This window comes from Trachypithecus francoisi, unplaced genomic scaffold (genome assembly GCF_009764315.1).
Source record: "Trachypithecus francoisi isolate TF-2019V2 unplaced genomic scaffold, Tfra_2.0 Lachesis_group9, whole genome shotgun sequence".
NCBI classification, from domain to species: Eukaryota; Metazoa; Chordata; class Mammalia; order Primates; family Cercopithecidae; genus Trachypithecus; species Trachypithecus francoisi.
The window spans coordinates 38,621,460-38,643,127 of record NW_022681474.1 but is presented as its reverse complement, the minus strand read 5'-3'; the positions used below and the strand labels follow the sequence as shown (position 1 = coordinate 38,643,127).

The 21,668-nt window shown below is 35.9% G+C and overlaps 1 protein-coding gene across 2 annotated transcripts in view; it reads right to left on the bottom strand.

Annotated features, from left to right (window-relative positions):
* Nucleotides 1–21,668, bottom strand: part of ADK (adenosine kinase) — a 613,194-nt gene that overhangs the window by 355,943 nt on the left and 235,583 nt on the right. For both annotated transcript variants that reach the window (XM_033209675.1, XM_033209676.1), the window contains exon 5: nucleotides 720–892. In XM_033209675.1, coding sequence (XP_033065566.1) covers nucleotides 720–892 — 173 coding nt within the window. The remainder of the gene's footprint in view (nucleotides 1–719; nucleotides 893–21,668) is intronic.

Below are 21,668 nucleotides of genomic sequence, written 5' to 3'. Positions count from 1 at the left end.
CAAAGCATGAATACACTGAAGGAGTAGCTCCATTTGGGAACAAAGGAACAATCAACCAATACATGGAGGGGCCTGAGAGAGATATTTCAAGTTCATATAAAGAATACTTTTCTAATAAGTAAGGGTATATAGAAATATACTTGGTTGTTTCGTTAGTGGTATATTACCCATGACTGAGTTTATTTAATATGAATGAATTACTATTTGCCAGAAATGGTTTAGATGATCATTTAGATAACTAAGTCATATGAGCCTGAATGTAATGTTGTATTTTATATACATAAAATACATACACACACATACACACACACACACACATACACACTCTCTCTCTCTCTCTCTCTCCTCTCTCTCTCTCTCTCATTCTAATATTCCAACCTCAGGATATGGTGAAAAGAATATTCTTTCTAATTCAAGTTTCGCAACAAATTAGCTACAAGGCATTGAGCAAGCTATCTGCCTTTTCTGATTCTAATTATAAAAAGTAGAGACTGGACTAAATAATCTCAAACTTTTATTCCACATGCCTCATGAATTCAACTGCATGTTTAACAAAAGTAAATTTAAAAACAACACAGGAAAACTGATATAAGGAATAAGCATTTATCAAACATTAAAAGGAATTATAAAGTCAAAATTCCAAATTCACATTGGAATTCAGATTTTACCAGTGTTAAAATAGCCAATTAGTATAGTGCTTCCCTTGGAATTACACTGACCTGTTGTCACCAGTGATGCATGCAGCACAAGTTCCTGTGGGCTGCTCATTCTGCTCATAGTAATGAGCATCTACATGGGCTTCAGCAGCTTTTCTCTTCAGGATTTCCCCAAATTTATCTATCCCAATGCATCCAAAAAATGTTGCTGCTTTGTATGGCTGTTGAATCATCCACTGTAAAACAGGAACATAAATAATTTAATGGGTCAAAAAAATGGTACACATAGTTCAGTATTCTGCCACGGATAGTGATGTGAAAAGAATGCTTTGTGAGAAACTGTGACTGTTATGAATGGAATTTCAATTCTGTGCTATCACGATAAAAAAAAAAAACTTAATATAACAACCATGTAATATCTTATACTGCATTGGGGAGAGAAATTAAGTACATAGAGTGGTTAAGGATTCAGCAGCTAAAATCATACAGACCTTAAGACAAATGCTGGCCTGATATAGGAAAATAATAGTGGGTCCCAATATAAGAAGTCTAGCATTGTCATAAAAAGAGCAGAATCCATCTTGATTGCAGACTGTCTGGGTTCAAATCTTGCTTCTGCCACTTACTAACTGCATGAGTTAGAGCATGTTAGAGCATATCACTTAACATTTCTCACTTCACTCATGCTTAAAGTGGAGATATAATTACAAATACATCTCATAAGGTCGTTGAGGATTAATTGAAATGATGTAAATTAATGTACATGCATTGCTGAGCATGGTACCCAGCACATAGCAAACAACATATATTAGCTGTGGCTGTTACTATGATTGTCATACTTATTGTAGTAATTCATACATAAATTAAGCTAAAACATGCTCGTATCTAAAAAATTATTCTAAAAATTCAGAAATAGTGTTATAGTTCTAATTACAAATATCTCATTTTTTCATTAAAGTAATTATTATAAATTTTAATGACAATGGACTTCTTGTAAGATGCATACGTTTCACAGATTTGAACTTTTTACCTTTCATAATTAGCTCAAATCCCTGAGGGTTCTAATATTCTTTAGTGATTCCATAGCTAACACATATTTGGTTTTGAACACTTAGAAGTAGCAAAATAACCTACAAATAATCTACATACAAAGTCAAAAGACATCAAGATAAATTTTTATAAAATCTGTTCTTGAATATTTGGAATAGAAAAGAAATACATGCATATTTGAGAGGTAAAAGGATGAGGAGAGGACAAAAATAACAAAGATAAAACTGTAGGAATGAGATATAGTAATAGCTTGATGACCAGCAATCCCAATTCTAGAGACTCATCCACAATATAAAACAACATGTAAGTATTGAGATGTTATTTGTAATGCAAAATGTTGGAAACAAACTAGAAGTCCACCCGTAGAAGATCAGTCGATTAAACTATGATATATCCATATAATGGAATACCACACAGCCATTCAAAAACCCCAACAAAACAATGGAAAACAAGGAAAAGCTCTAAGGAACACTCCATCTATATAAAGTAATTTCCAGGATATTTTGTTAACTTTAAAAAAAATCAAGTCTCAAAGGTATAAAAGCTTTGTTTAAAAAAGAATAAAACTTAATAATATATATTATTTTCAAATATAGGGGGATAGCTTCAGGACATTGGATTTAGCAATGATTTCATAAATATCGCACAAACACACAGACAACAAAAACAAAAATAGATAAACGTTATTATATCAAGCTTAACTTCTGCATGGCAAAGGAGGCAACCAACAGAGTGAAAAGGCAACTTATTTCCAAACCATATATCCAATGAAAGGTTAATACCCAGAATATATAACAAACTTCTAAATGAACAATAAAAATACAAATAACATGATTTAAAATGGGCAAAGGATTTGAATAGACATTTCTCCAAAAATGATATACAAATGGCCAATAAGCACAAGAAAAAATGTTCAACATCAGTAATCATCAGGGAAATCAAAATCACAATGAGATATCACTTCACACTGATCAGGACGGTCACTACCAAAAACACAGAAAACAAAAAATGCTGGCAAAATGTGGAGAAGTGAATGAACCCTTGTGCAGCGTTGGTGGAAATGTAATATGGTGCAGCCACTACGAAAACAGTATGGAGGTTCCTAAAAGAAATATTAAAAATTAAATTAACAAACAATCAAGCAACCTCAATTCTGGGTATACAGTCAAAAGAATTCAAAGCAGGATCTCAAAGAGATATTTGCATGTCCATGTTCACTGCAGCAATATTCATAAATGCCAAGAGGTACAAGCAATCCAGACGTCCATCAACAATTAAAGGATAAAGAAACAAAAGAAGGAAATCCCATCACATGCTACAACATAGATGAACATCAAGAACTTGCTAAGTTAAATAAGGTCTGTCACAAAAAAGACACATATTGTATGATTCCATTCATAGGAAGTATCTGAAGTAGTCAAAATCATAGAAACGTAAGTAGAAAGTTGGTTACCAAGGACTTGAGGGAGGGAAGTTGGAGAATTAGAGTTTAGCAGGTACAGAGTTTCAGTGTTGCAAGATGAAAAAGTTCTAGAGGTCAACTATGTAACAACATACATATACTAATTGGTACATTTAAAAATGATTAAGATGTTAAAGTTAATGTTATGGTTTTTATTACATAAAAGAGAATGTATGTGTATGTATATACGTGTGTATGTGTGTGTATGTGTATATATATATTTTCTTGCCTCGAACTCCTGAATTCAACAGATCCTACCAGCTCAGTCTTCTGAGTAGTCGGGACTACAGGTGAAAGCCACCTCACTCAGCCATATATATTCTTTTAGTATAGATACTATACTATATACATACATTAGAATGTATATATAATTTTGTGTTTGTTAATTTTATAAAAAGAAACAGAGAAAGAATAGGAATAGAAGAGTTCTCTGAATATAGCATTACATTCAAATTTGACTTCTGAAACGTGAAAATTTTGCCTTTTCAAATAATAACATTTAATTTGAATTTTGAATTCCATTAGAAGAAAAACAAATTATGAAGTTGAATATAACAAGAATGAAAAATCAAAGAAGGTATCAAATTGTAACATAAGTACATAGAAAAAATAATGTAAATAATTTTTCAGTATGCTCTTATAACAATACAGTCTTGATGGAATATATTATAAGGAAAAAACAACAAATAAACTTTACTTAGTAAGTCTATTATTGGTTATGTTATTGGTTAAACTATTTTGTGTGTACTGTAGAATAGAGCAAATGAATATAAAGTTGATGCTGTTGGGAACTAGGTTTCCTGAACATGATACGGAAAATACAAATATGAAATGGGGAAAGGGAAGAAGGTTCTATGCAAGAAACCTGAGGGATGCTATCTTAATCATTATCAATTAGCATTATCAATAAAGCCATAAACTTTATGATGTGATGCAATGGGAAATACACAGTGTCACTTACGTACTATTATTGCTTAAAATAATGAGAATAAGTCCACAAGGTGGCACATGTTACAATCAACTGGGTTGGACCCTTAAAAGAAGAAAATGACCAAAAAGATGAGAGGAAAGTATATTAAAGAAACAGTACTAATACATGTGATGTGTGATTCTTATTGGATCCTGGACTGAGAATAAAATTAAACAGCTATCAAGGACACTATCAGAATAACTGCTACATCTGGAATCTTGATCATACATCAGAAAACAGTACCAATGCTTATTTTTTTGAATAAGGAATAAATACTTCAAAATGATTCTGAGGAAAATATACACACATATATTTATTTAAAGAGAGAACACAAATGTGTTGAAATGTTAACAATTGGTGGATCAATGTGAAGGGTATAGAAAAGTTCATTTTACTATTCTGTAAGTTAGAAAATGTTCAAAATTAAAAGGTGGGACAAACATACTGTAGCTAAACCATTCCTTTAAAGAATAACAATAATTTAAACTTAATTTATTCCATTTTGGATATTATCACTCCATTTATCAAAATGAGTAAATAACATGAAGTAGTTAATATTATAAAATGTCTCAGTATAAATGCCTAACTTAAAATACTTTATTCTACAATTAGTTAAAATATAAATTTAACAGAGAATTTCTAGGTGTTATTAAACTTAGTGAAAGTATAAATTTAGCAGAAAATTTCTATGTTATTCTATAATTTACTTTTATTTATCTATAAGGTATGATTAAATGATCAATCATGTCTATAATATATAGCAAAATAAGTAAAACCAGAGCCAATAGCAACTTTTACTACGATTACTTAAATAATTTGTCATCAAAATAATAGCAAACTTTGTTCAGTGAAAATAAAGTCATTATTATGTAATTTAGCCTAGTTATAATCAGAGAGTCTACATGTTCAAACTACAGTATGAAATAAGGGCTATATCAACTCACAGTCAGGCTTAAACCTGATTTACTAACTACTCCATAATCAGGATTTAAATGAATTGAAATATTTCCATTACAAATAAATATTATTTGAACCTGCGAGGCAAAAATTGATAAATAGTAGAAATATTCAGCAGCTTTGCTATCCTTTTAGTATCGAATATTTCAACATGAGAAACTGCCTGACATTCTATTTCTGGTATTCAGATATTGACAAAATGTGAGAACTTTGCTTTTGATCACTGATTTCCACTCAAAAGTCATTCTAAAACCAGAGTTTAACGAGCCTAAACATACAGGTTTTTAACAGCCATTAAAAAAAAGAAGCCATGTTACCTGCTTCAAAGCATTTAATAATCTGAGTAAAGATGTTATAATTGAGAATGAAATAGAGTTTTAAAAATCACTTTAGGAAAATTTAATAAGTAATTTGCAAAGATTTCTGTTAAAATTTTAGTACATCTGTAAGCATCTAAAACATAATGTTTCACCAACATGTAACTAATCTATTTCCTACCATTTTGATACTCAATCAACACACATTTAATGCATGTCTGCCAGGGAATAAAAATAAAAAAATGATGATATTCCTAATACAAAGTCACAACTACTAGATTTTGATTCTCCAGGATGGAGATTCAACCTTGTTTATAACCTTTGATTATGTTCCTTCTTTTAGCTAAAATAAACTGCCCACCTTCCCTTGGTTCATAAATGTACAGTACACCTTAAAAACTTTAACTTCTGCTCTGGCCATAAGTGATTAGCAGGGTCTGGAATTACTATTGCACTGTAAACTAGAAAACCAGAAGGAAACACCTACAGTATTTTCAGACATTGAATAACAGGCATGGTAGGACTGTGATCTCTGATAGGAAAGAAATAAGGTGTGCCCTGACATCATGCAGGCTCTCTGCCAGGAGGTAAGTTCCACACCATGGAGAGGGAGAAAGAAGGCAAATAGAGCCTGGCATTCTCACTAAAACGAGGGGACAGAGATAAGTATTCAAGGAGAGCCAGAAGACTAGAAATTGTGAAAAAGATTTTCAGAGAAGAATGAGTTGAAATCTACAGAGTAACCCTTGAGGCTATGGCTGGATACCAACCTGTGTATGTTTAAGTAATATATGTAAAATCATAAGGAATCCACATAAATGCTCTAGAATTAAAAGTAAGTTAATCAAGGTCTCAGACCTTAAAATGAATATATAAAAATCTAATGTAGTTCTATAAGTTTTCAAAGAAGAGTTGAAAATTAAAATTAAGAAAACAATATTTACAATACCACCAAAATTGAAATATGTAGGAACACATTTAACCAAATATGTGCAAGACATATACATAGAATACTACAAAAGATTGCTGAGGAAAAATAACAATTTATATAAACAAAGAGCTATATTACGTACATGGATTTGAAAACTCAATATTCTTAAGACATTAATTCTCCCCAAATTGATTCATAAGTTCAATGAAATCCCAACCAAACTCTCAATGGATTTCTGAGGATATCAAAAAGTTGATTCTATAATCAATATTAAAGTAAAAGGAACTAGAATAGCTAAAGACTAGGAGGTATGTGGGTGTGAGAAAAACTAACACTGCTAAACGTCAATTTCTTCAAATATAAAATGTGGATAACATAACCTATGATCTTTTAAGGATGTAGTAAGAATTAGAAATTTACAAACAAGGCCGGTAGCAGTGGCTCACGCCTGTAATCCCAACACTTTGGGAGGCCGAGGCAGGCAGATCACCTGAGGTCAGGAGTTCAAGAACAGCCTGACCAAAATGGAGAAACTCTGTCTCTAAAAATATAAAAAATTAGCCAGGCGTGGTGGCGCATGCCTGTAATCCCAGCTACTCAGGAGGCTGAGGTAAGAAGAATCACTGGAACCCGGGAGGCAGAGGTTGCGGTGAGCCGAGATTGCGCCACTGCACCTCAGCCTGGACAATAAGAGTGAAACTCCCCTCAAGAAAAAAAAGAGGAAAGGAAAGGGAAAGGAAAGGAAAGGGAAAGGAAAAGGAAAGGAAAAAGGAAAGGAAAAAAGAAAAGAAAAGAGAGAAGAGAAGAGAGAAGAGAAGAGAAAGAAGGAAGGAAGGAAGGAGGAAGGAAGGAAGGAAGGAAGGAAGGAAGGAAGGAAGAAGGAAGGAAGGAAGGAAGGAAGGAAAACTAAATAAATAAAAAAGAAATAAAAAGAAATTGACTAATAACCCATGCAGTTTAGTATACTATGGAGTTTCTATTATTATATTTGCATCACTTTTATACAAAGAAGGAAAGGGCTCTCATTATACTTTAAGTAACTATACCTAACTGGAGGAATAGGAAAACCACAGCCACTATTGGTAACTTCAAATAAATACTTAAATTAGTTTAACTTAAACAGCAATAGTAAAAAAGCATATTACTAGAAAATACCATGAGAGAGATTAATTGCAGTGGAGGGGAGGGGATGAGGAAAGGCCTCCAAAGACAGGTAGCAGTATCAACTGGTCTTTGAAGGACAGGTATGATCTTCCAAAATGGTTACAAACTAGAAAGAAAAAAGAGTTGTACAGCATACAGTACATGCCTCCTTTCCTATGTTAGAAATTTTATCATGGTGCCCCTAGGATGGCAGAAAATCCATTTATTAAATAATTAGTTTCAGCCAAAGGTGTTTATTTCCTAACAATTTTGTACCTGTTAGACACTGCAAAATTCTCAAACCTCGGAATCAGACTGGTAACCATCACCCTCATTTGTTTCACACTGATTTGGGGGCAGTATTTGCTTTTTATCACAGAAATCATCAAAGATCCAGTTTTGCAGAGTATAATACCACCAAAAGGAATGTAGTAATCTAATATTAAAACTGAAATATGAAGCTGGGTACAGTGGCTCACACCTGTAATCCCAGCACTTTGGAAGGCCAAGGTGGGTGGATCGCGAGGTCAGGAGTTCAAGACCAGCCTGACCAACATGGTGAAACCCCATCTCTACTAAAAATATGATAATTACCTGGGCATGGTGGCGGGCGCCTGTAATCCCAGCTACTCAGGAGGCTGAGGCAGGAGAATTGCTTGAACTCGGGAGGCGGAGGTTGCAGTGAGCCAGGATCACGCCACTGCACTCCAGCCTGGGTGACACAGCGAGACTCTATCTCAAACAAAACAAAACAAAAACTGAAATATCTAGAGCTAGTGGTTCATGCTGCGTCTGACAGATGTCACTGTCTTTACCCTGAAAATTTGAAATACCCTGAAGACTCTCTGTGTGTTTGCTACAGCACCCTAAGGGGACTTAGTGCATAGATTGGGAAACAAGAATATAATATTAACAAAAACAATGAAAAACAGAAATAAAAGACTATTAGGAGTATAGTGACAGAGTAACTATATGGGAGAGAAGAGACAATTGGGAAAGGTAGATGTAGGCCAGATCATTAAATACCACTTCAAGAAATTTAGGCAACATTCTGAGGGTAGAAAGCAACACATGAAGGTTTTCGAGCAAAGAGTATGATGAGAAGAGATGATGGTTCATTAAGGTAAGGAACCAGAAGGAAAAAATTTACAATTGAATTTAAATAAGGCCTAAATAAATGACATATTAAACTTCATAACAAGAGTCTTTAACAACATATGGAAAGATTTTTATTAATATTAACTTTACCTTCAAGGCAGATTTCCTTTTTATTACCTAAATGCAATATTTAGGACAATATAACTGACAATGATGCCCAAGAGGCAGTCACTTCTGAGATAATGCCATATGCTTTAATTCAATTCATAATAGAATGATGAAGAATGACACCTAGATACTAAAAGAGTTGCAAGATAAGACAAAGACATGAAATTTTATACAGAAAACTCAATGAGGCATCTCAGAAAAACTGTAAAGCACAACTAAAAGAAATTAAACGTCAAAACTGAGAAATAGCAAGAAGCAGACTGCAAAGGATGATGAGGAAATCGAAACTGAAATAGATTGATTAGGAAAATAGCAAATATCACATAACTTACAGGATAGATTCTCAGATGATTACAATACCACCAAGTGAGACAGGGTAAAACACAAGATTTTCATGAATATTAATAATTCATTCTCACTGAATAACTAGTATGTTATGCTTCTTTCCTTTAAAAACTGCTCCATTGCCCCTGCTGGCAAGTATCCTATGAATAAAAATCAATTTCTAATAATCCTATTCTTTCCCCTAAATAGTTCTACTGTTATTTTTGTTAGTAAATATCTGTTAACATTCTCAGAACAGATTTGGGGAATATTAGGCCTAGCAGAAAAAAATAAACGTTAGACTCAGGTATATAAGTTCATCCAGCCATGTGTTGGTAAACAAGCTACTCTTTCAGAGATTATGTTTCTTGTGGAATTATTGTGAGGATTGAATATGATAATGTAAGCAAAGTGTTCAAGGCACTGCCTATTGCAGAATGCAGATGATGATGACAACAGTGCCCTGAGACTATGATAAAATGAAGAATTTTTAGTGTATATTCATTCAATTCATTCCACCAATATTTGTTGCTCACCTATTATTTGTTGGACATTATTGTAATTAATAATGGATAAAGAAGTCTTCTCTATCTCTTTTGTAGGCTTCTTTCCTTCTTCCCATCCCTTAGCGTCTCTCAGGCCTGGATTCCCAGGTTACCTACAATTCTCACCCTATATACTTTCTCCGGATATGATCTAATCTACTCTCATGGTTTCAATTATCATCTATATGCTGAGACCCCCTCATTTTTAGCTTATACTTGTCTTCATATGACTGATCTGAATATCCAAATACCTACTCAACCCTATTTTGCCTATTAAATTGACACATTTTTACTCCTGTCTCTATTAACACCACTTTAGTACAGGCCACCATCTACTCTCAATTAGACTACTATAAAAGTCTATTTTTAAAAATGTATTGAGATATATTCATATAACCATACCATTTGCCACTTTAAAATGTACAATTCAGTTGTTTCCTGTTTATTCATATAGCTGTGCAACCATCAGCACTAACTCCAGAACATTTTCGTTACCTTAAAAAGAAACCTCTATCCAATGGATATCATTTCCCATTCTGTCACTCCATCCTCCCAACCATGCAACCATTTGCAAAAGCTTCTTAAATCATCTCCCTGCTTTTAGTTCTGTTTTTCTCCAATCCACTGCATTTTGAGTGCTCTTCCTAAAATGTCCTTCAATCGTTACCTAAGTATCTTAAGCAAAGTTCAACATAAACAACTTTATGATTGAACCATTAACTTCCTCTCCAAGTTCATCCTAAGCATTAACACTCTTGAATGCAATGTTCCAGTACACTGAATACTTCATTCTGTTTCTGTTTGTTCTTTCTAGCTTCCTACTTAGGTTTCAGGTTTCACTTACTTAGACAAGGTTGTCCTAAACTCTGTTCTGTATGCCCATTGTTATTTATTTTTTATTTTTTTGAGACAGAGTCTTGCTCTGTCACCCAGGCTGGAGAGCAGTGGTGCGATCTCGACTCACCGCAAACCTCTGCCTTCCAGGTTCAAGCAATTCTCCTACCCCAGCCTCCCGAGTAGCTGGGATTACAGGCACACGCCACCATGTCCAGCTAATATTTGCATTTTTAATAGAGATGGGGTTCCATCATGTTGGCCAGGTCTCGAACTCCTGACCTCAAGTCATTCGCCTTGGCCTCCCAAAGTGCTGGGATTACAGGTGTGAACAACCGTGCCCAGTCTATATGCCTGTGTTTTATGTTGCCTCAACAAACTGTATCATTCCTATCATAGAATTAATTCCACTTAATGGTAATTTGCTGTTCAAGACTGTTCTTGGCGTCTTTAAAAGAGTTGTAGGGTGTGTTTCCAAATCTAGAATAATGCCTGCTACATTCTATGCAATTAAATAATTGTCAAATAAGTGAACAGGAAAGCCAGGATTCTATCTTCTTAAAACTTACAATTTAAGGGTACATAAAGCTTACATACAAGATATGTTACTATTTATTATAAGAGATTATATATATAATAGGAATTACTGCAGCACATGCAAGTAGCGCCTAACTCAGTCTTTGCAGAGTGGTCAAAGGAGATTTTCTAAGATAAATATGAGAAACTTTATCCAAGCTGACACTTAACTACGATGGAGATCTGGACACACTACCCCAAAATATGGCACTTGACATACAGAAAATTTTAAGCTAAAGGAATTTGAGAACAGCAGGTGCAGGAAGGACTTTCTGATTTCCTCTGAAGCAAATCATAAGACCATCCATGTAAGAGAATGTTTACTATATGCAGAAAAAAAGAACATCCTTATCTCAGAAGATGGAAGGACATGAGATGAATCTAAGCAAACAGGTCTTGCTAAGGTCCCCTCAGTTTACTACTCTTAGTTCATATCCCTTTTTCTCCTATTGCCTTTCCCTTCCACTCTTCATAAAACCTAATGTAAAAACGCCCAGGTTTAACTGTTTCTTCAAGTCTTCATTTCCCTCCATGTTACATAAAACTTAGAATATAAATTAGTGTATTTAATTTTTGTTAATTTGTCTTTTGTTACAAGGGCCTTACAGCAGAGAACTTAGAAGGAAAATATTTTTCCTCCCTCACAACTACAAACAGGAATTAGGGGATATATGAGCCTTAGGTGGGATAGCTAATTTTCAGAGGAAGAATAATGGCAGAGAGGCCGAGAAAGAGGGAAAGAAAGAGAGAGAAAGAGAGAGACTGACTATTGGAATTAGAAAACTAAAAGTTCAGTATTCCAAAACGTCTTAGAACCAAAATGCATATAATCTCTTACTCAAATCTGTATTCTAAAGATACAGTATTTCCTAAAGTACAGAAGAAAAGTATGCTGAATATACTGAATCTGGAGGTATCATTAACAATATAACCAGTAATAAAGGTTAAAGGTTCAGCATAGAATCTGGCATAAGGTTGGCAGAGAGTAAATTTTATTTTTTATTATTATTATTACTGTTGCAGGTATTGTAGCAGTATGACTAACATTGTTATTGTTACTTCTATGTCAAATTGTTAGATACCTAGAATACTAAGAAGGAGTATGAATCTTATTTTCTTTCTTTTTTTTTTTTGAGACGGAGTCTCGCTCTGTCACCTGGGCTGGAGTGCAGTGGCCGTTCTCAGCTCACTGCAAGCTCCACCTCCCAGGTTTATGCCATTCTCCTGCCTCAGCCTCCAAGTAGCTGGGACTACAGGCGCCCGCCACCTCACCTGGCTAGTTTTTTGTATTTTTTTTTTTTTTGAGACGGAGTCTTGCTCTGTCGCCCAGGCTGGAGTGCAGTGGCCGGATCTCAGCTCACTGCAAGCTCCGCCTCCCGGGTTTACGCCATTCTCCGGCCTCAGCCTCCCGAGTAGCTGGGACTACAGGCGCCACCACCTCGCCCGGCTAGTTTTTTGTATTTTTAGTAGAGACGGGGTTTCACCGTGTAGCCAGGATGGTCTCGATCTCCTGACCTCGTGATCCGCCCGTCTCGGCCTCCCAAAGTGCTGGGATTAAAGGCTTGAGCCACCGCGCCCGGCCCTTTTTGTATTTTTAGTAGAGACGGGGTTTCACCGTGTTCGTCAGGATGGTCTCGATCTCCTGACCTCGTGATCCGCCCGTCTCGGCCTCCAAAGTGCTGGGATTAAAGGCTTGAGCCACCGCGCCCGGCCCTTTTTGTATTTTTAGTAGAGACGGGGTTTCACCGTGTTCGTCAGGATGGTCTCGATCTCCTGACCTCGTGATCCGCCCGTCTCGGCCTCCCAAAGTGCTGGGATTACAGGCTTGAGCCACCGTGCCCGGCCTGAATCTTATTTTCTAAGCTTTGTTAGTCGGCTTGAAGTCCAAGGGTCCCTATCATTGCAGGGTATATGTGGCGTGGGGGGGGCGGGATCCAATGAACATCCTGAAATTTTAAGGAAACTTTGATGTGTTTTTCAAGAAAGGATTCACAGATTTCACTGGATGACTAACAGGGTCTAGGCCACTACACCAAGGAGAGGTGAGGGAAGAGTGTAGGCAGAACCCACATATAGCCAGGGAGGGAGCCTTTTTCTTTTCAAGAAAAAGAGCAAAAAGATTATAGAACTGCATCAAATTAAACAAGAAACTCATTTAATCCAAAGCTATTTACCAAAATTTTAAAATCCTATTATCTTATAATTTTAAAAAAATTATATTACTGAAACTTTCACTCAATTTCTTAAGATTAGCAAAAATGGGTTACAAAATAGCATGGATTTATCTCCAAAGGTCTCCAAAACTAGGGATAAAAAAAATAACGCAGCACCTGGTATGGTGTTACAATAGGTGTCAAATTTTTATTCAATGTGACTTTCATCAAAACAAAAGAATAGGCTGTACATAAAATAAGAAAGAAAAATCTGGCCGGGCGCGGTGGCTCAAGCTGTAATCCAGCACTTTGGGAGGCCGAGACGGGCGGATCACGAGGTCAGGAGATCGAGACCATCCTGGCTAACACGGTGAAACCCCGTCTCTACTAAAAATACAAAAACTAGCCGGGCGACGAGGCGGGCGCCTGTAGTCCCAGCTACTCGGGAGGCTGAGACAGGAGAATGGCGTGAACCCGGGAGGCGGAGCTTGCAGTGAGCTGAGAGCCGGCCACTGCACTCCAGCCTGGGCGGCAGAGCAAGACTCCGTCTCAAAAAAAAAAAAAAAAAAAAAAAGAAAAATCACCAAGGAAGTTTATTGTGGTAACTTAAAACCAGGACAGAATGCCGAGAAAGGGCCAGGTGCGGTGGCTCACACCTACAATCCCAGCATTTTGGGAGGCTGAGGCAGGCAGATGGCTTGAGCTGAGAAGTTTAAGACCAGCCTGGGCAACATGGTAAAACCCCATCTCTAGAAAAAATAAAACATTAGCCAGGCGTGGTGGTGTGTACCTGTAGTTCCAGCTACTAAGGAGGCTGAGGTGAGAGGATTGCTTGAGCCTGGAAGGTAGAAGTTGCAGTGAGCTGAGATTGCATCACTTGCACTCCAGCCTGGGTGACAGAGTGAGACTGTGTCTCAAAAAAAAAAAAAAAAAAAAAAGAGAGAGAAAGAAAAATAAAAAGAAAGGTGAGGAAAGGAAGAAACCTTTAGAGAAACAGTGATCTTTAGACATAAGTGATCTTTAGACATAAGAATGTCACTTAAATGCATCTGCCCAGAAATTCTACAAAATCCACAGAGAAGCATGCCAACTAATAGCCAAAGAATAAGAAAAGAATTGAGAAAATCCTTCTCCTTTACTATTTCTAGTACACACTTTATAAAAAGCAAAATCCCTCAAGGCAGTAAACATCTGCCCATCAACACTTATCAGCAGCAACATCAAAAACATAAGGCAAAGGTCAAGTCAAAGTTTATTGACAATGATGAACTATGACAGCCTCTATTAAATTACCCCTTCCTTCAAGGTGTGTGTGATCAAAGCAGCAAAGATATTTTCACTCAGTCACATAACAAGCCATTTGTTGAGATTGAAACATCTGGTCAATATCTCCTAACACTGCAATTTCATGCACAGTTAGCATTAGGGTACATTTCTTCTACTCTTCTTCCAGGGTCCATAAGGGTGGCACATATGGCTGATCATTTCATTCAAAAAGGATTCAATTCAAGGCATTACACACAATCGTCTGTGCTTTATGGTGTTTTAAGTCTACCTGCCATAGTATTCCATCATCATTGCTGACTGCTGTTCTCTTCCACTATAAAAGCCTGCAAATATGACAGAGCACTTAAAGCTTAACAGCTTTCCTCTACTGGAGTTAGCAAGCATTTAAGGCAAAGGAATCTATAAAGCAGCAGGTCGTTTTCTATTGTCAAGAACTCCCATTACATGAAACGATTTACCATTTTATTTACCATTTAGCAAAAATCTAGTACAGATTAGAAAAGTAATTTTTAATGCCAAATCAAATACTTAACTTTCTGCTTGACAGATCTATGAAAGTACACTCTTTTGGCTATAATTTTAAGTTACAATAAACAATTTGAAAACAATATCATAAAACATTTAAAAATTTAATGTTAACATATATTAACAGATTTTTTTAAACTTGACAACGATTCTATACCAGAGAAAATCAGAGTGTTACAATTTTATCAGTCCCATACACTGAAAATTTTCCACTTGAAATTTATGCATTTGTTGTCATGGTAACACAGCCCTTTCTTAAACACTTAGAGTAGTAAACTTGAACTCACACCATAGATTTCTCTTTTTCCCTTTCTTCCTTTAGTATGATACCTTCAAAAGAAAAACAGGGTGAGGGTGTGGGACAACTTTAAAGCTATTGCTTCATATTTCCTTTGACACGTCTCCCTGACAGGTAGTATGACTATCTGAGTATAATTATTTTCTGAAATTTAAGATTTTGCCTAGAAGCTAATAGCTAAATGAAGAAATATTCTTTTTTTTTTTTTTTTTTTTGAGACAGAGTCTCGCTCTGTCGCCTAGGCTGGAGTGCAGTCACGCAATCTCGGCTCATTGCAACCTCTGCCTCCCGGGTTCAAGCGATTCTCCTGCCTCAGCCTCCCAAGTAGCTGGGACTACAGGCATGCGTCACCACGCCCGGCTAATTTTTTGCATTTTTAGTAGAGACAGGGTTTCACCATGTTAACCAGGATGGTCTCAATCTCCTGACCTTGTGATCCACCCGTCTCAGCCTCCCAAAGTGCGGGGGTTACAGGTGTGAGCCACTGCTCCCGCAGAAGAACTATTCTTTTCATGATAAAGAAACACAACCACCTTACAATAAGGAACATGCAACGACTGATTAAGGAAAGCAAGTATCAAAATAACAAGGTTAAATTAAAATCTAAATTAGGTACAATGTCCAGGACTGCTACTTCAGCATATATTTTGTTTGTTCATTTGTTCATTAATTGAGTCAGTCAATCCAATCTAATGATATTTATAAAGATAGTTCTAAGGGTCAGGTACCATCCTGTTACTTAACCACAAATGTGAACAAGTCAGACTGGTCCTTATTTTCATGGAGATCCCACACAAAATAAAATGCAAAGCAAAGCAAACAAAAACATTACACAGAAATAAAATGTGTAATTATAAGAAATGCTATGAAGAAAAAAATGTTTGAGAAAGACAATGAGTGGGAGTGGGGCAAAGAAGTAACCAATTATTTTGGTGGAATCTCACTCTGTCACTCAGACTAGAGTGCAGTGGTACAATCATAGCTCACTATAACCTTGAACTCCTGGGCTCAAGTGATCCTCCCTGCCTCAGCCTCCTGTGTAGTCAGGACTACATGTGCAAGCCATCACACTCAGCTAATCTTTCAATTTTTCAGAGATCAGGTCTCGCTATGTTGCCAAGGCTGGTCTCTATCTCCTAGCCTCAAGTGATCCTCCTGCCTCAGCCTCCCAAGTAGCTGGGATTAAAGGCACTCAGCTAAAATCTATTTTAAATAGACAAAAGGACATTTAAACTGAGACATGAAATATGCAAACGAGCTGACTGGGTAAAGAGTGACCTTAGGGTTAGGGGAAGTTTCCAGAGGGAGGAGCAATGCAAACCATCTGAGGCAGGAAAAACTTTGGCATATTAAAACAATTCAACACCAGTATGGCTGGAGCTCAGGGAGATGAAAATCGTTAGCAAAATATGCAGGTTCTAGATTATGCAGGCCTTGTTGGTTATATTAAGAAGGATAAATTTTATTCAGTATGCCACTGAAAGATTTTAATCAAGAAGGTGAAATTATCAAACATAAAGTAAGATCACTTTTGCTACTGTGTATAACTGGATTGGAGAGGCAATGAGACCAGTTAGAATAGTGTTATTCACATACCACATCCAGTCCATTTGAAAAGCCTGTCCTCAAAGTATTTCCAGATTTCAACCACTTTTCATTAACTCCACTGCTACCACCTATCCAAGTTACCATAACTGCTTGCCTAGACTTTTGCAATGATTTCCTAACCTCTTTGCTTCCATCCTTGACTCTATGCACATAGAACTGTCCTTTTTAAATGCAAGCTGGAGTATGTCATTCCTTTGTTCAAAACCCTACAATGCTTCCAACAGCACTCATTAAAAAGCAAAAATCTTTACAATAGTCTAGAGGCCCTACAGGTTCAAGCCACTTCCCTTTACCTTTTATTGCCTAACTCCATTGTCTACTATTCTCCATTACTCTGCTCCAACCACTCTGAACTCTCTACAGGATTTTAAACAATTTTTAAATTTTTTATTTTATTTTAGAGATGGGATCTTGCTATGTTGTCCAGGCTACATTTGAACTCCTGGGCTCAAGCAATCCTTCCATCTTAGCCTCCTGAGCAGCTAGGACTACAGAAGCACACCACCGCACCTGGTCCCTACCGGATTTTGAAACACACCAAACATGCTTTCCTTTAGCAAATGCCAACCCCTTTACTGAACTGGATTTCCCCCAGAAAGCCATATGGATCCTCACTCATCTTGAAAGTCTTTACCCAAATCTCACCTTCTCAATAAAACTATTTAACATTGTAAAGTGTTCCTTCTGTTCCAACATTCCCTATGTCACACTCTTCTAATGCATCCCGGAATCTGGCATCATAAGTATTGGATAAACTGTATCTTAAAAGATCAATGGAAAGAAATTATAGTATTATTTCAATAGATACCAAAAATTTATTCTGGTGATATTCAAAACATACCACTAAAACAACATAATTATACAAGAAGAAAATTATACTAAAATAAATATTAGCTATTTGTGTTATTGTAGGATGCATATTATCACTGCTATTTTTAAACTGTTATGGCCTATATAATTACATCCTAAAATTAAATAAAGGCCTAAAATATGAAAAAAGATAAAGCACAATATCACAATCTGCAAAAGATATGGAAAATTAAAAAATAAACATCTGCTTTCTTTCTTTTTTTGAAGCAGAATCTCACTCTGAGTGCATTGGCATGGTCATAGCTCACTATAACCTCAAACTCCTGGGCTCAAGGGATCCTCCCACCTCAGTCTCTCATAGTGCTGGGATTACAGGTGTGAGCCACTGCTCCCAGCCCAAATATGTAGTTTCTGATTATTATGGGAAGTGATTCAATCTTCATTATAAACCTGTGAGGTAGATACATGATCTCCATTTCACAGACTGAAAAAAAATAAAAACAAAAACTGAGGCACAGAAAGACTAAATAACCATCCTGGGGTTTGATTTGAGACACTTCAACCCCAAAGCTCAAGTGTGACTATTCTATACTAGTCACTGAAGAGGATCAACCAAAAAATTATTAGAAACAGTTGTGAGATAAAGTAAAATCCTAAGTGCCCCAACCTACTGAATAGACGTCTATGGGCTAAGGAGGTCCCAGAAAAACTTTAAAAATGAAGTTTCCTGGCCTTGATGAGAGAGGAGGTTGGCCACGTCTTCCTCTTTCTCACTACCTGTCATTAGACTTTTTTTTCCTACGAGTTAAACAAAAACCAGCCCTGGAAAAGAAAGAATGGAAAATTCTTCCACTGACCAACTGCCTGATGTTGTGGCCAGATTCCCCTCCCTTTTCATGGTTTCGACATGACTGCTGACCAACTTACAAAGCAATCCTTCCTGATAAGTGACAACTGACCATGGACTGGTCAGTTTACAGAGAATGTGCACCAAGCACCTTTGAGTCCTAAGTCTCACCTTTGATGTATAGAGTCTGATTTTATCGCATTTTTAATGTTAAGTCTCCATTCCAAAGCGAACATGGGACACATGTAACATGTTATGTTTGCTCATCATGCATACATGTGACCCCTTTCATGAATATTCATAGCTCCTCCTATAACCTGTTAAATATGTATGCAGCTAACCCAGTTAGTGTAAAACTCCTCTCTCACCCATCCTCTTTGAAATGCCTACTTTTGATCTAATCCAGAGGCTGCGCTTCCCAGCCTACAGGTTGCAACCCTTCTCAGAAATTAAGTTCTCTTTTCCAGATTTACAGATCTCATGATTTTTAAGTTGACACAGTAAGGAGAGTTTGGTCAGATGTCCAGTTACTAAAACATATGCTTTAAAAATCTTCTCAGATACCAACAATAACGTATTAGAAAAACAGTAAGGAAAACATTCTATATACAATAGCAGAAAGAAAACCAAACAAACAAAAAACCTACACCTGAACATAGTGATTAATCTCAGCATCATTAAAAGTGGAACAACCAGATATGATGGCTCACAGATGAGATAAAATGGAAATGATGGAGCATCACTTTAAGAAGATTCTTGTCTAAAGAAATGAAACCTGAGTTTAACCAAATCTCTAGCTCTAACTCTCAGCAAATACTAAATATGAAGCAACTAACCAAATTCAGAAAGTGAGATGTTCTCCTGGAAAAATAACCCAGTTTCTTTTTTTAAAAAATGTCAATGACAGGAAAGAAAGAAAGAAAGAAAGAAAAAGAGAGCGAGAGAGAGGGAGGGAGGAGGGAGGGAGGGAGGGAGGGAAGGAAGGGAGGGAAAGGAAGGAAAGAGAGAGAGAGAAAGACAAGAGAGAGAGAAAAGTAGTAATAATAAAAGACACAATGTACAAATATAGTGTTTGAATTCTTCTTTAGATGCTGATTCAAATAAACTTACTGTAAAAGGCTATTTTTGAAACAATTATGAAATGCGAATCTAAATTGGGTATTAATAGCATTAAGAAATGACCATTGTGAATAATATGATGGTGGGTTTTCTGAGACAATTCTCAGGCAATCTGGAGAATTTGAGGATGAAATAAGACATCTGGGACTTGTTTCATAGGAGAGGTACTTAAATCAAGTTTGGCAAATGTAAATAATTACTGAAGCTAGATAGCTGGATAACAGGAACATGGAGTTCATTATACCTATTATTCTTTCTCTGTGTATGTTTGAAACTTTCGATAATAAAAAGCTATGAAATAAAAAATTAAAATGAAAATCTTGATATATGATAAAAAAACAAAAATTTACCCTAAAAATGTTATTTCTTCCCAAAGAACTTACAAATTCCAGTGTGATATTTTGAAAATATCAATATGATTTTTAAATTCACGTGGAAGAATAATAAGAAAGTACCTACCTTCTGAAATAGATGAGTAATAATGATGGGATTAAGAGAGCAGTTTACTACCAGGTATTAAAATGTATTATTTGTTAATTGCTTTTGAAACAATTTGGTACTAATACGGAGATCAACAGAAAAATACAGAGTTCAAACACAGACCCAAGTACCTATGGCAATATAGTATTAAAATAAAGGTGATTTTTTTTTTAGATGGAAATGAGGGAATTAGTACATTAAGCTGGCATAAAAATAGAACCATTTTCAGGGAAAAAAAGAAAAGTTTTTCCTGTCACACTTTAACCAAAAAATCTTTAACCAAAAGTGTAAAAACAACAACAGCAGCAACAACAACAAAAACCCCATACAAATGAAAAAACAAACCAAAACAAAACAGAACCCATAAAGGTATTAGAAAATTCAGCCACTTATTTTAATAACTAAGACAGAGAAAGATTTCCTAATTATGGCACATACACCGAATACTACAAAGAAAAATTTTGATAGCTTAGACTTTGACATAAAGTAAAGATACCGTAAAATCTTTGAAGAAGCCCCCTTTGTCACTCTCCTGGTGCTGCTGAGGTAGCACCAGCAGTTAAAAAAAAAATGGCTCTTGCCATTCTGGCCTCCCTTGTCTGACCCTAATAAGAGACTACAGCTTTGAGCCTGCCTATCGGCCAAGTGTAAATAGGTACTAACAACTGTATCTTGGTCCAAAATGCTCATTGTGAAGACAGGTGAATCAAATGACAATTTCCCAGGCATATCCACATTCTTGGAGAGTCCATATTTTAGCCTGCCTACACCCATTCTTGCATAACTACAATTTTTTTAAAAGAGCAATGATATAAACACTAACAAACAATAAACATATATATTCTCTAGAAGAAGGGCAAATGAAAATAATGAGAAACCATTTTTTATAATTTCACAGGCAAAGTTGTCATTTTTATATGAAAAAAAGCAAAAGGCAATATCACTTATGGGGATGGTAATGCATCATTTTTTAAAAAATCTGGCAACAGACATCTACAAACAATATTGGTAATTAAGTTTTTATAGGATAATTAAAATGAATAGAGTTCTTTTACAAAAAAGATTTACATGCAGAAAGTGTAAGGGGAGTCTGATTCATACCTCAATTATAACACCATCAAAATAAAAGTGTTACTGAGCACCCACAATAAAATCAGGCACTTGTTAATCCAAGAGACTCTTATTATATTTAAAAGTACTCTGTGAGGCAATACAAGCACAAATAAAGTCATCAGAAGTTCATAGCTCTAGTGGAGGAGTAAGCATGAAAACAAAATACAAGCAGTGTTATAATAAAGGTATGAACAAAATACTTGGAAAGCACCAAAGAATATGGGGCATAATGAAAAGGTCAAAGAGTAAATGACAGATATGCTGGTTCCTGAAGTTTGAAGATTTTACCAGGCTGAAAACAAGAAAAATAAGCTAAAGTGAATTATACATAGAGAAACTCATACGCACAAAAATACAGAGACATGGGCAGGCTTTCTCTGAATTTAGTAAAAGATGG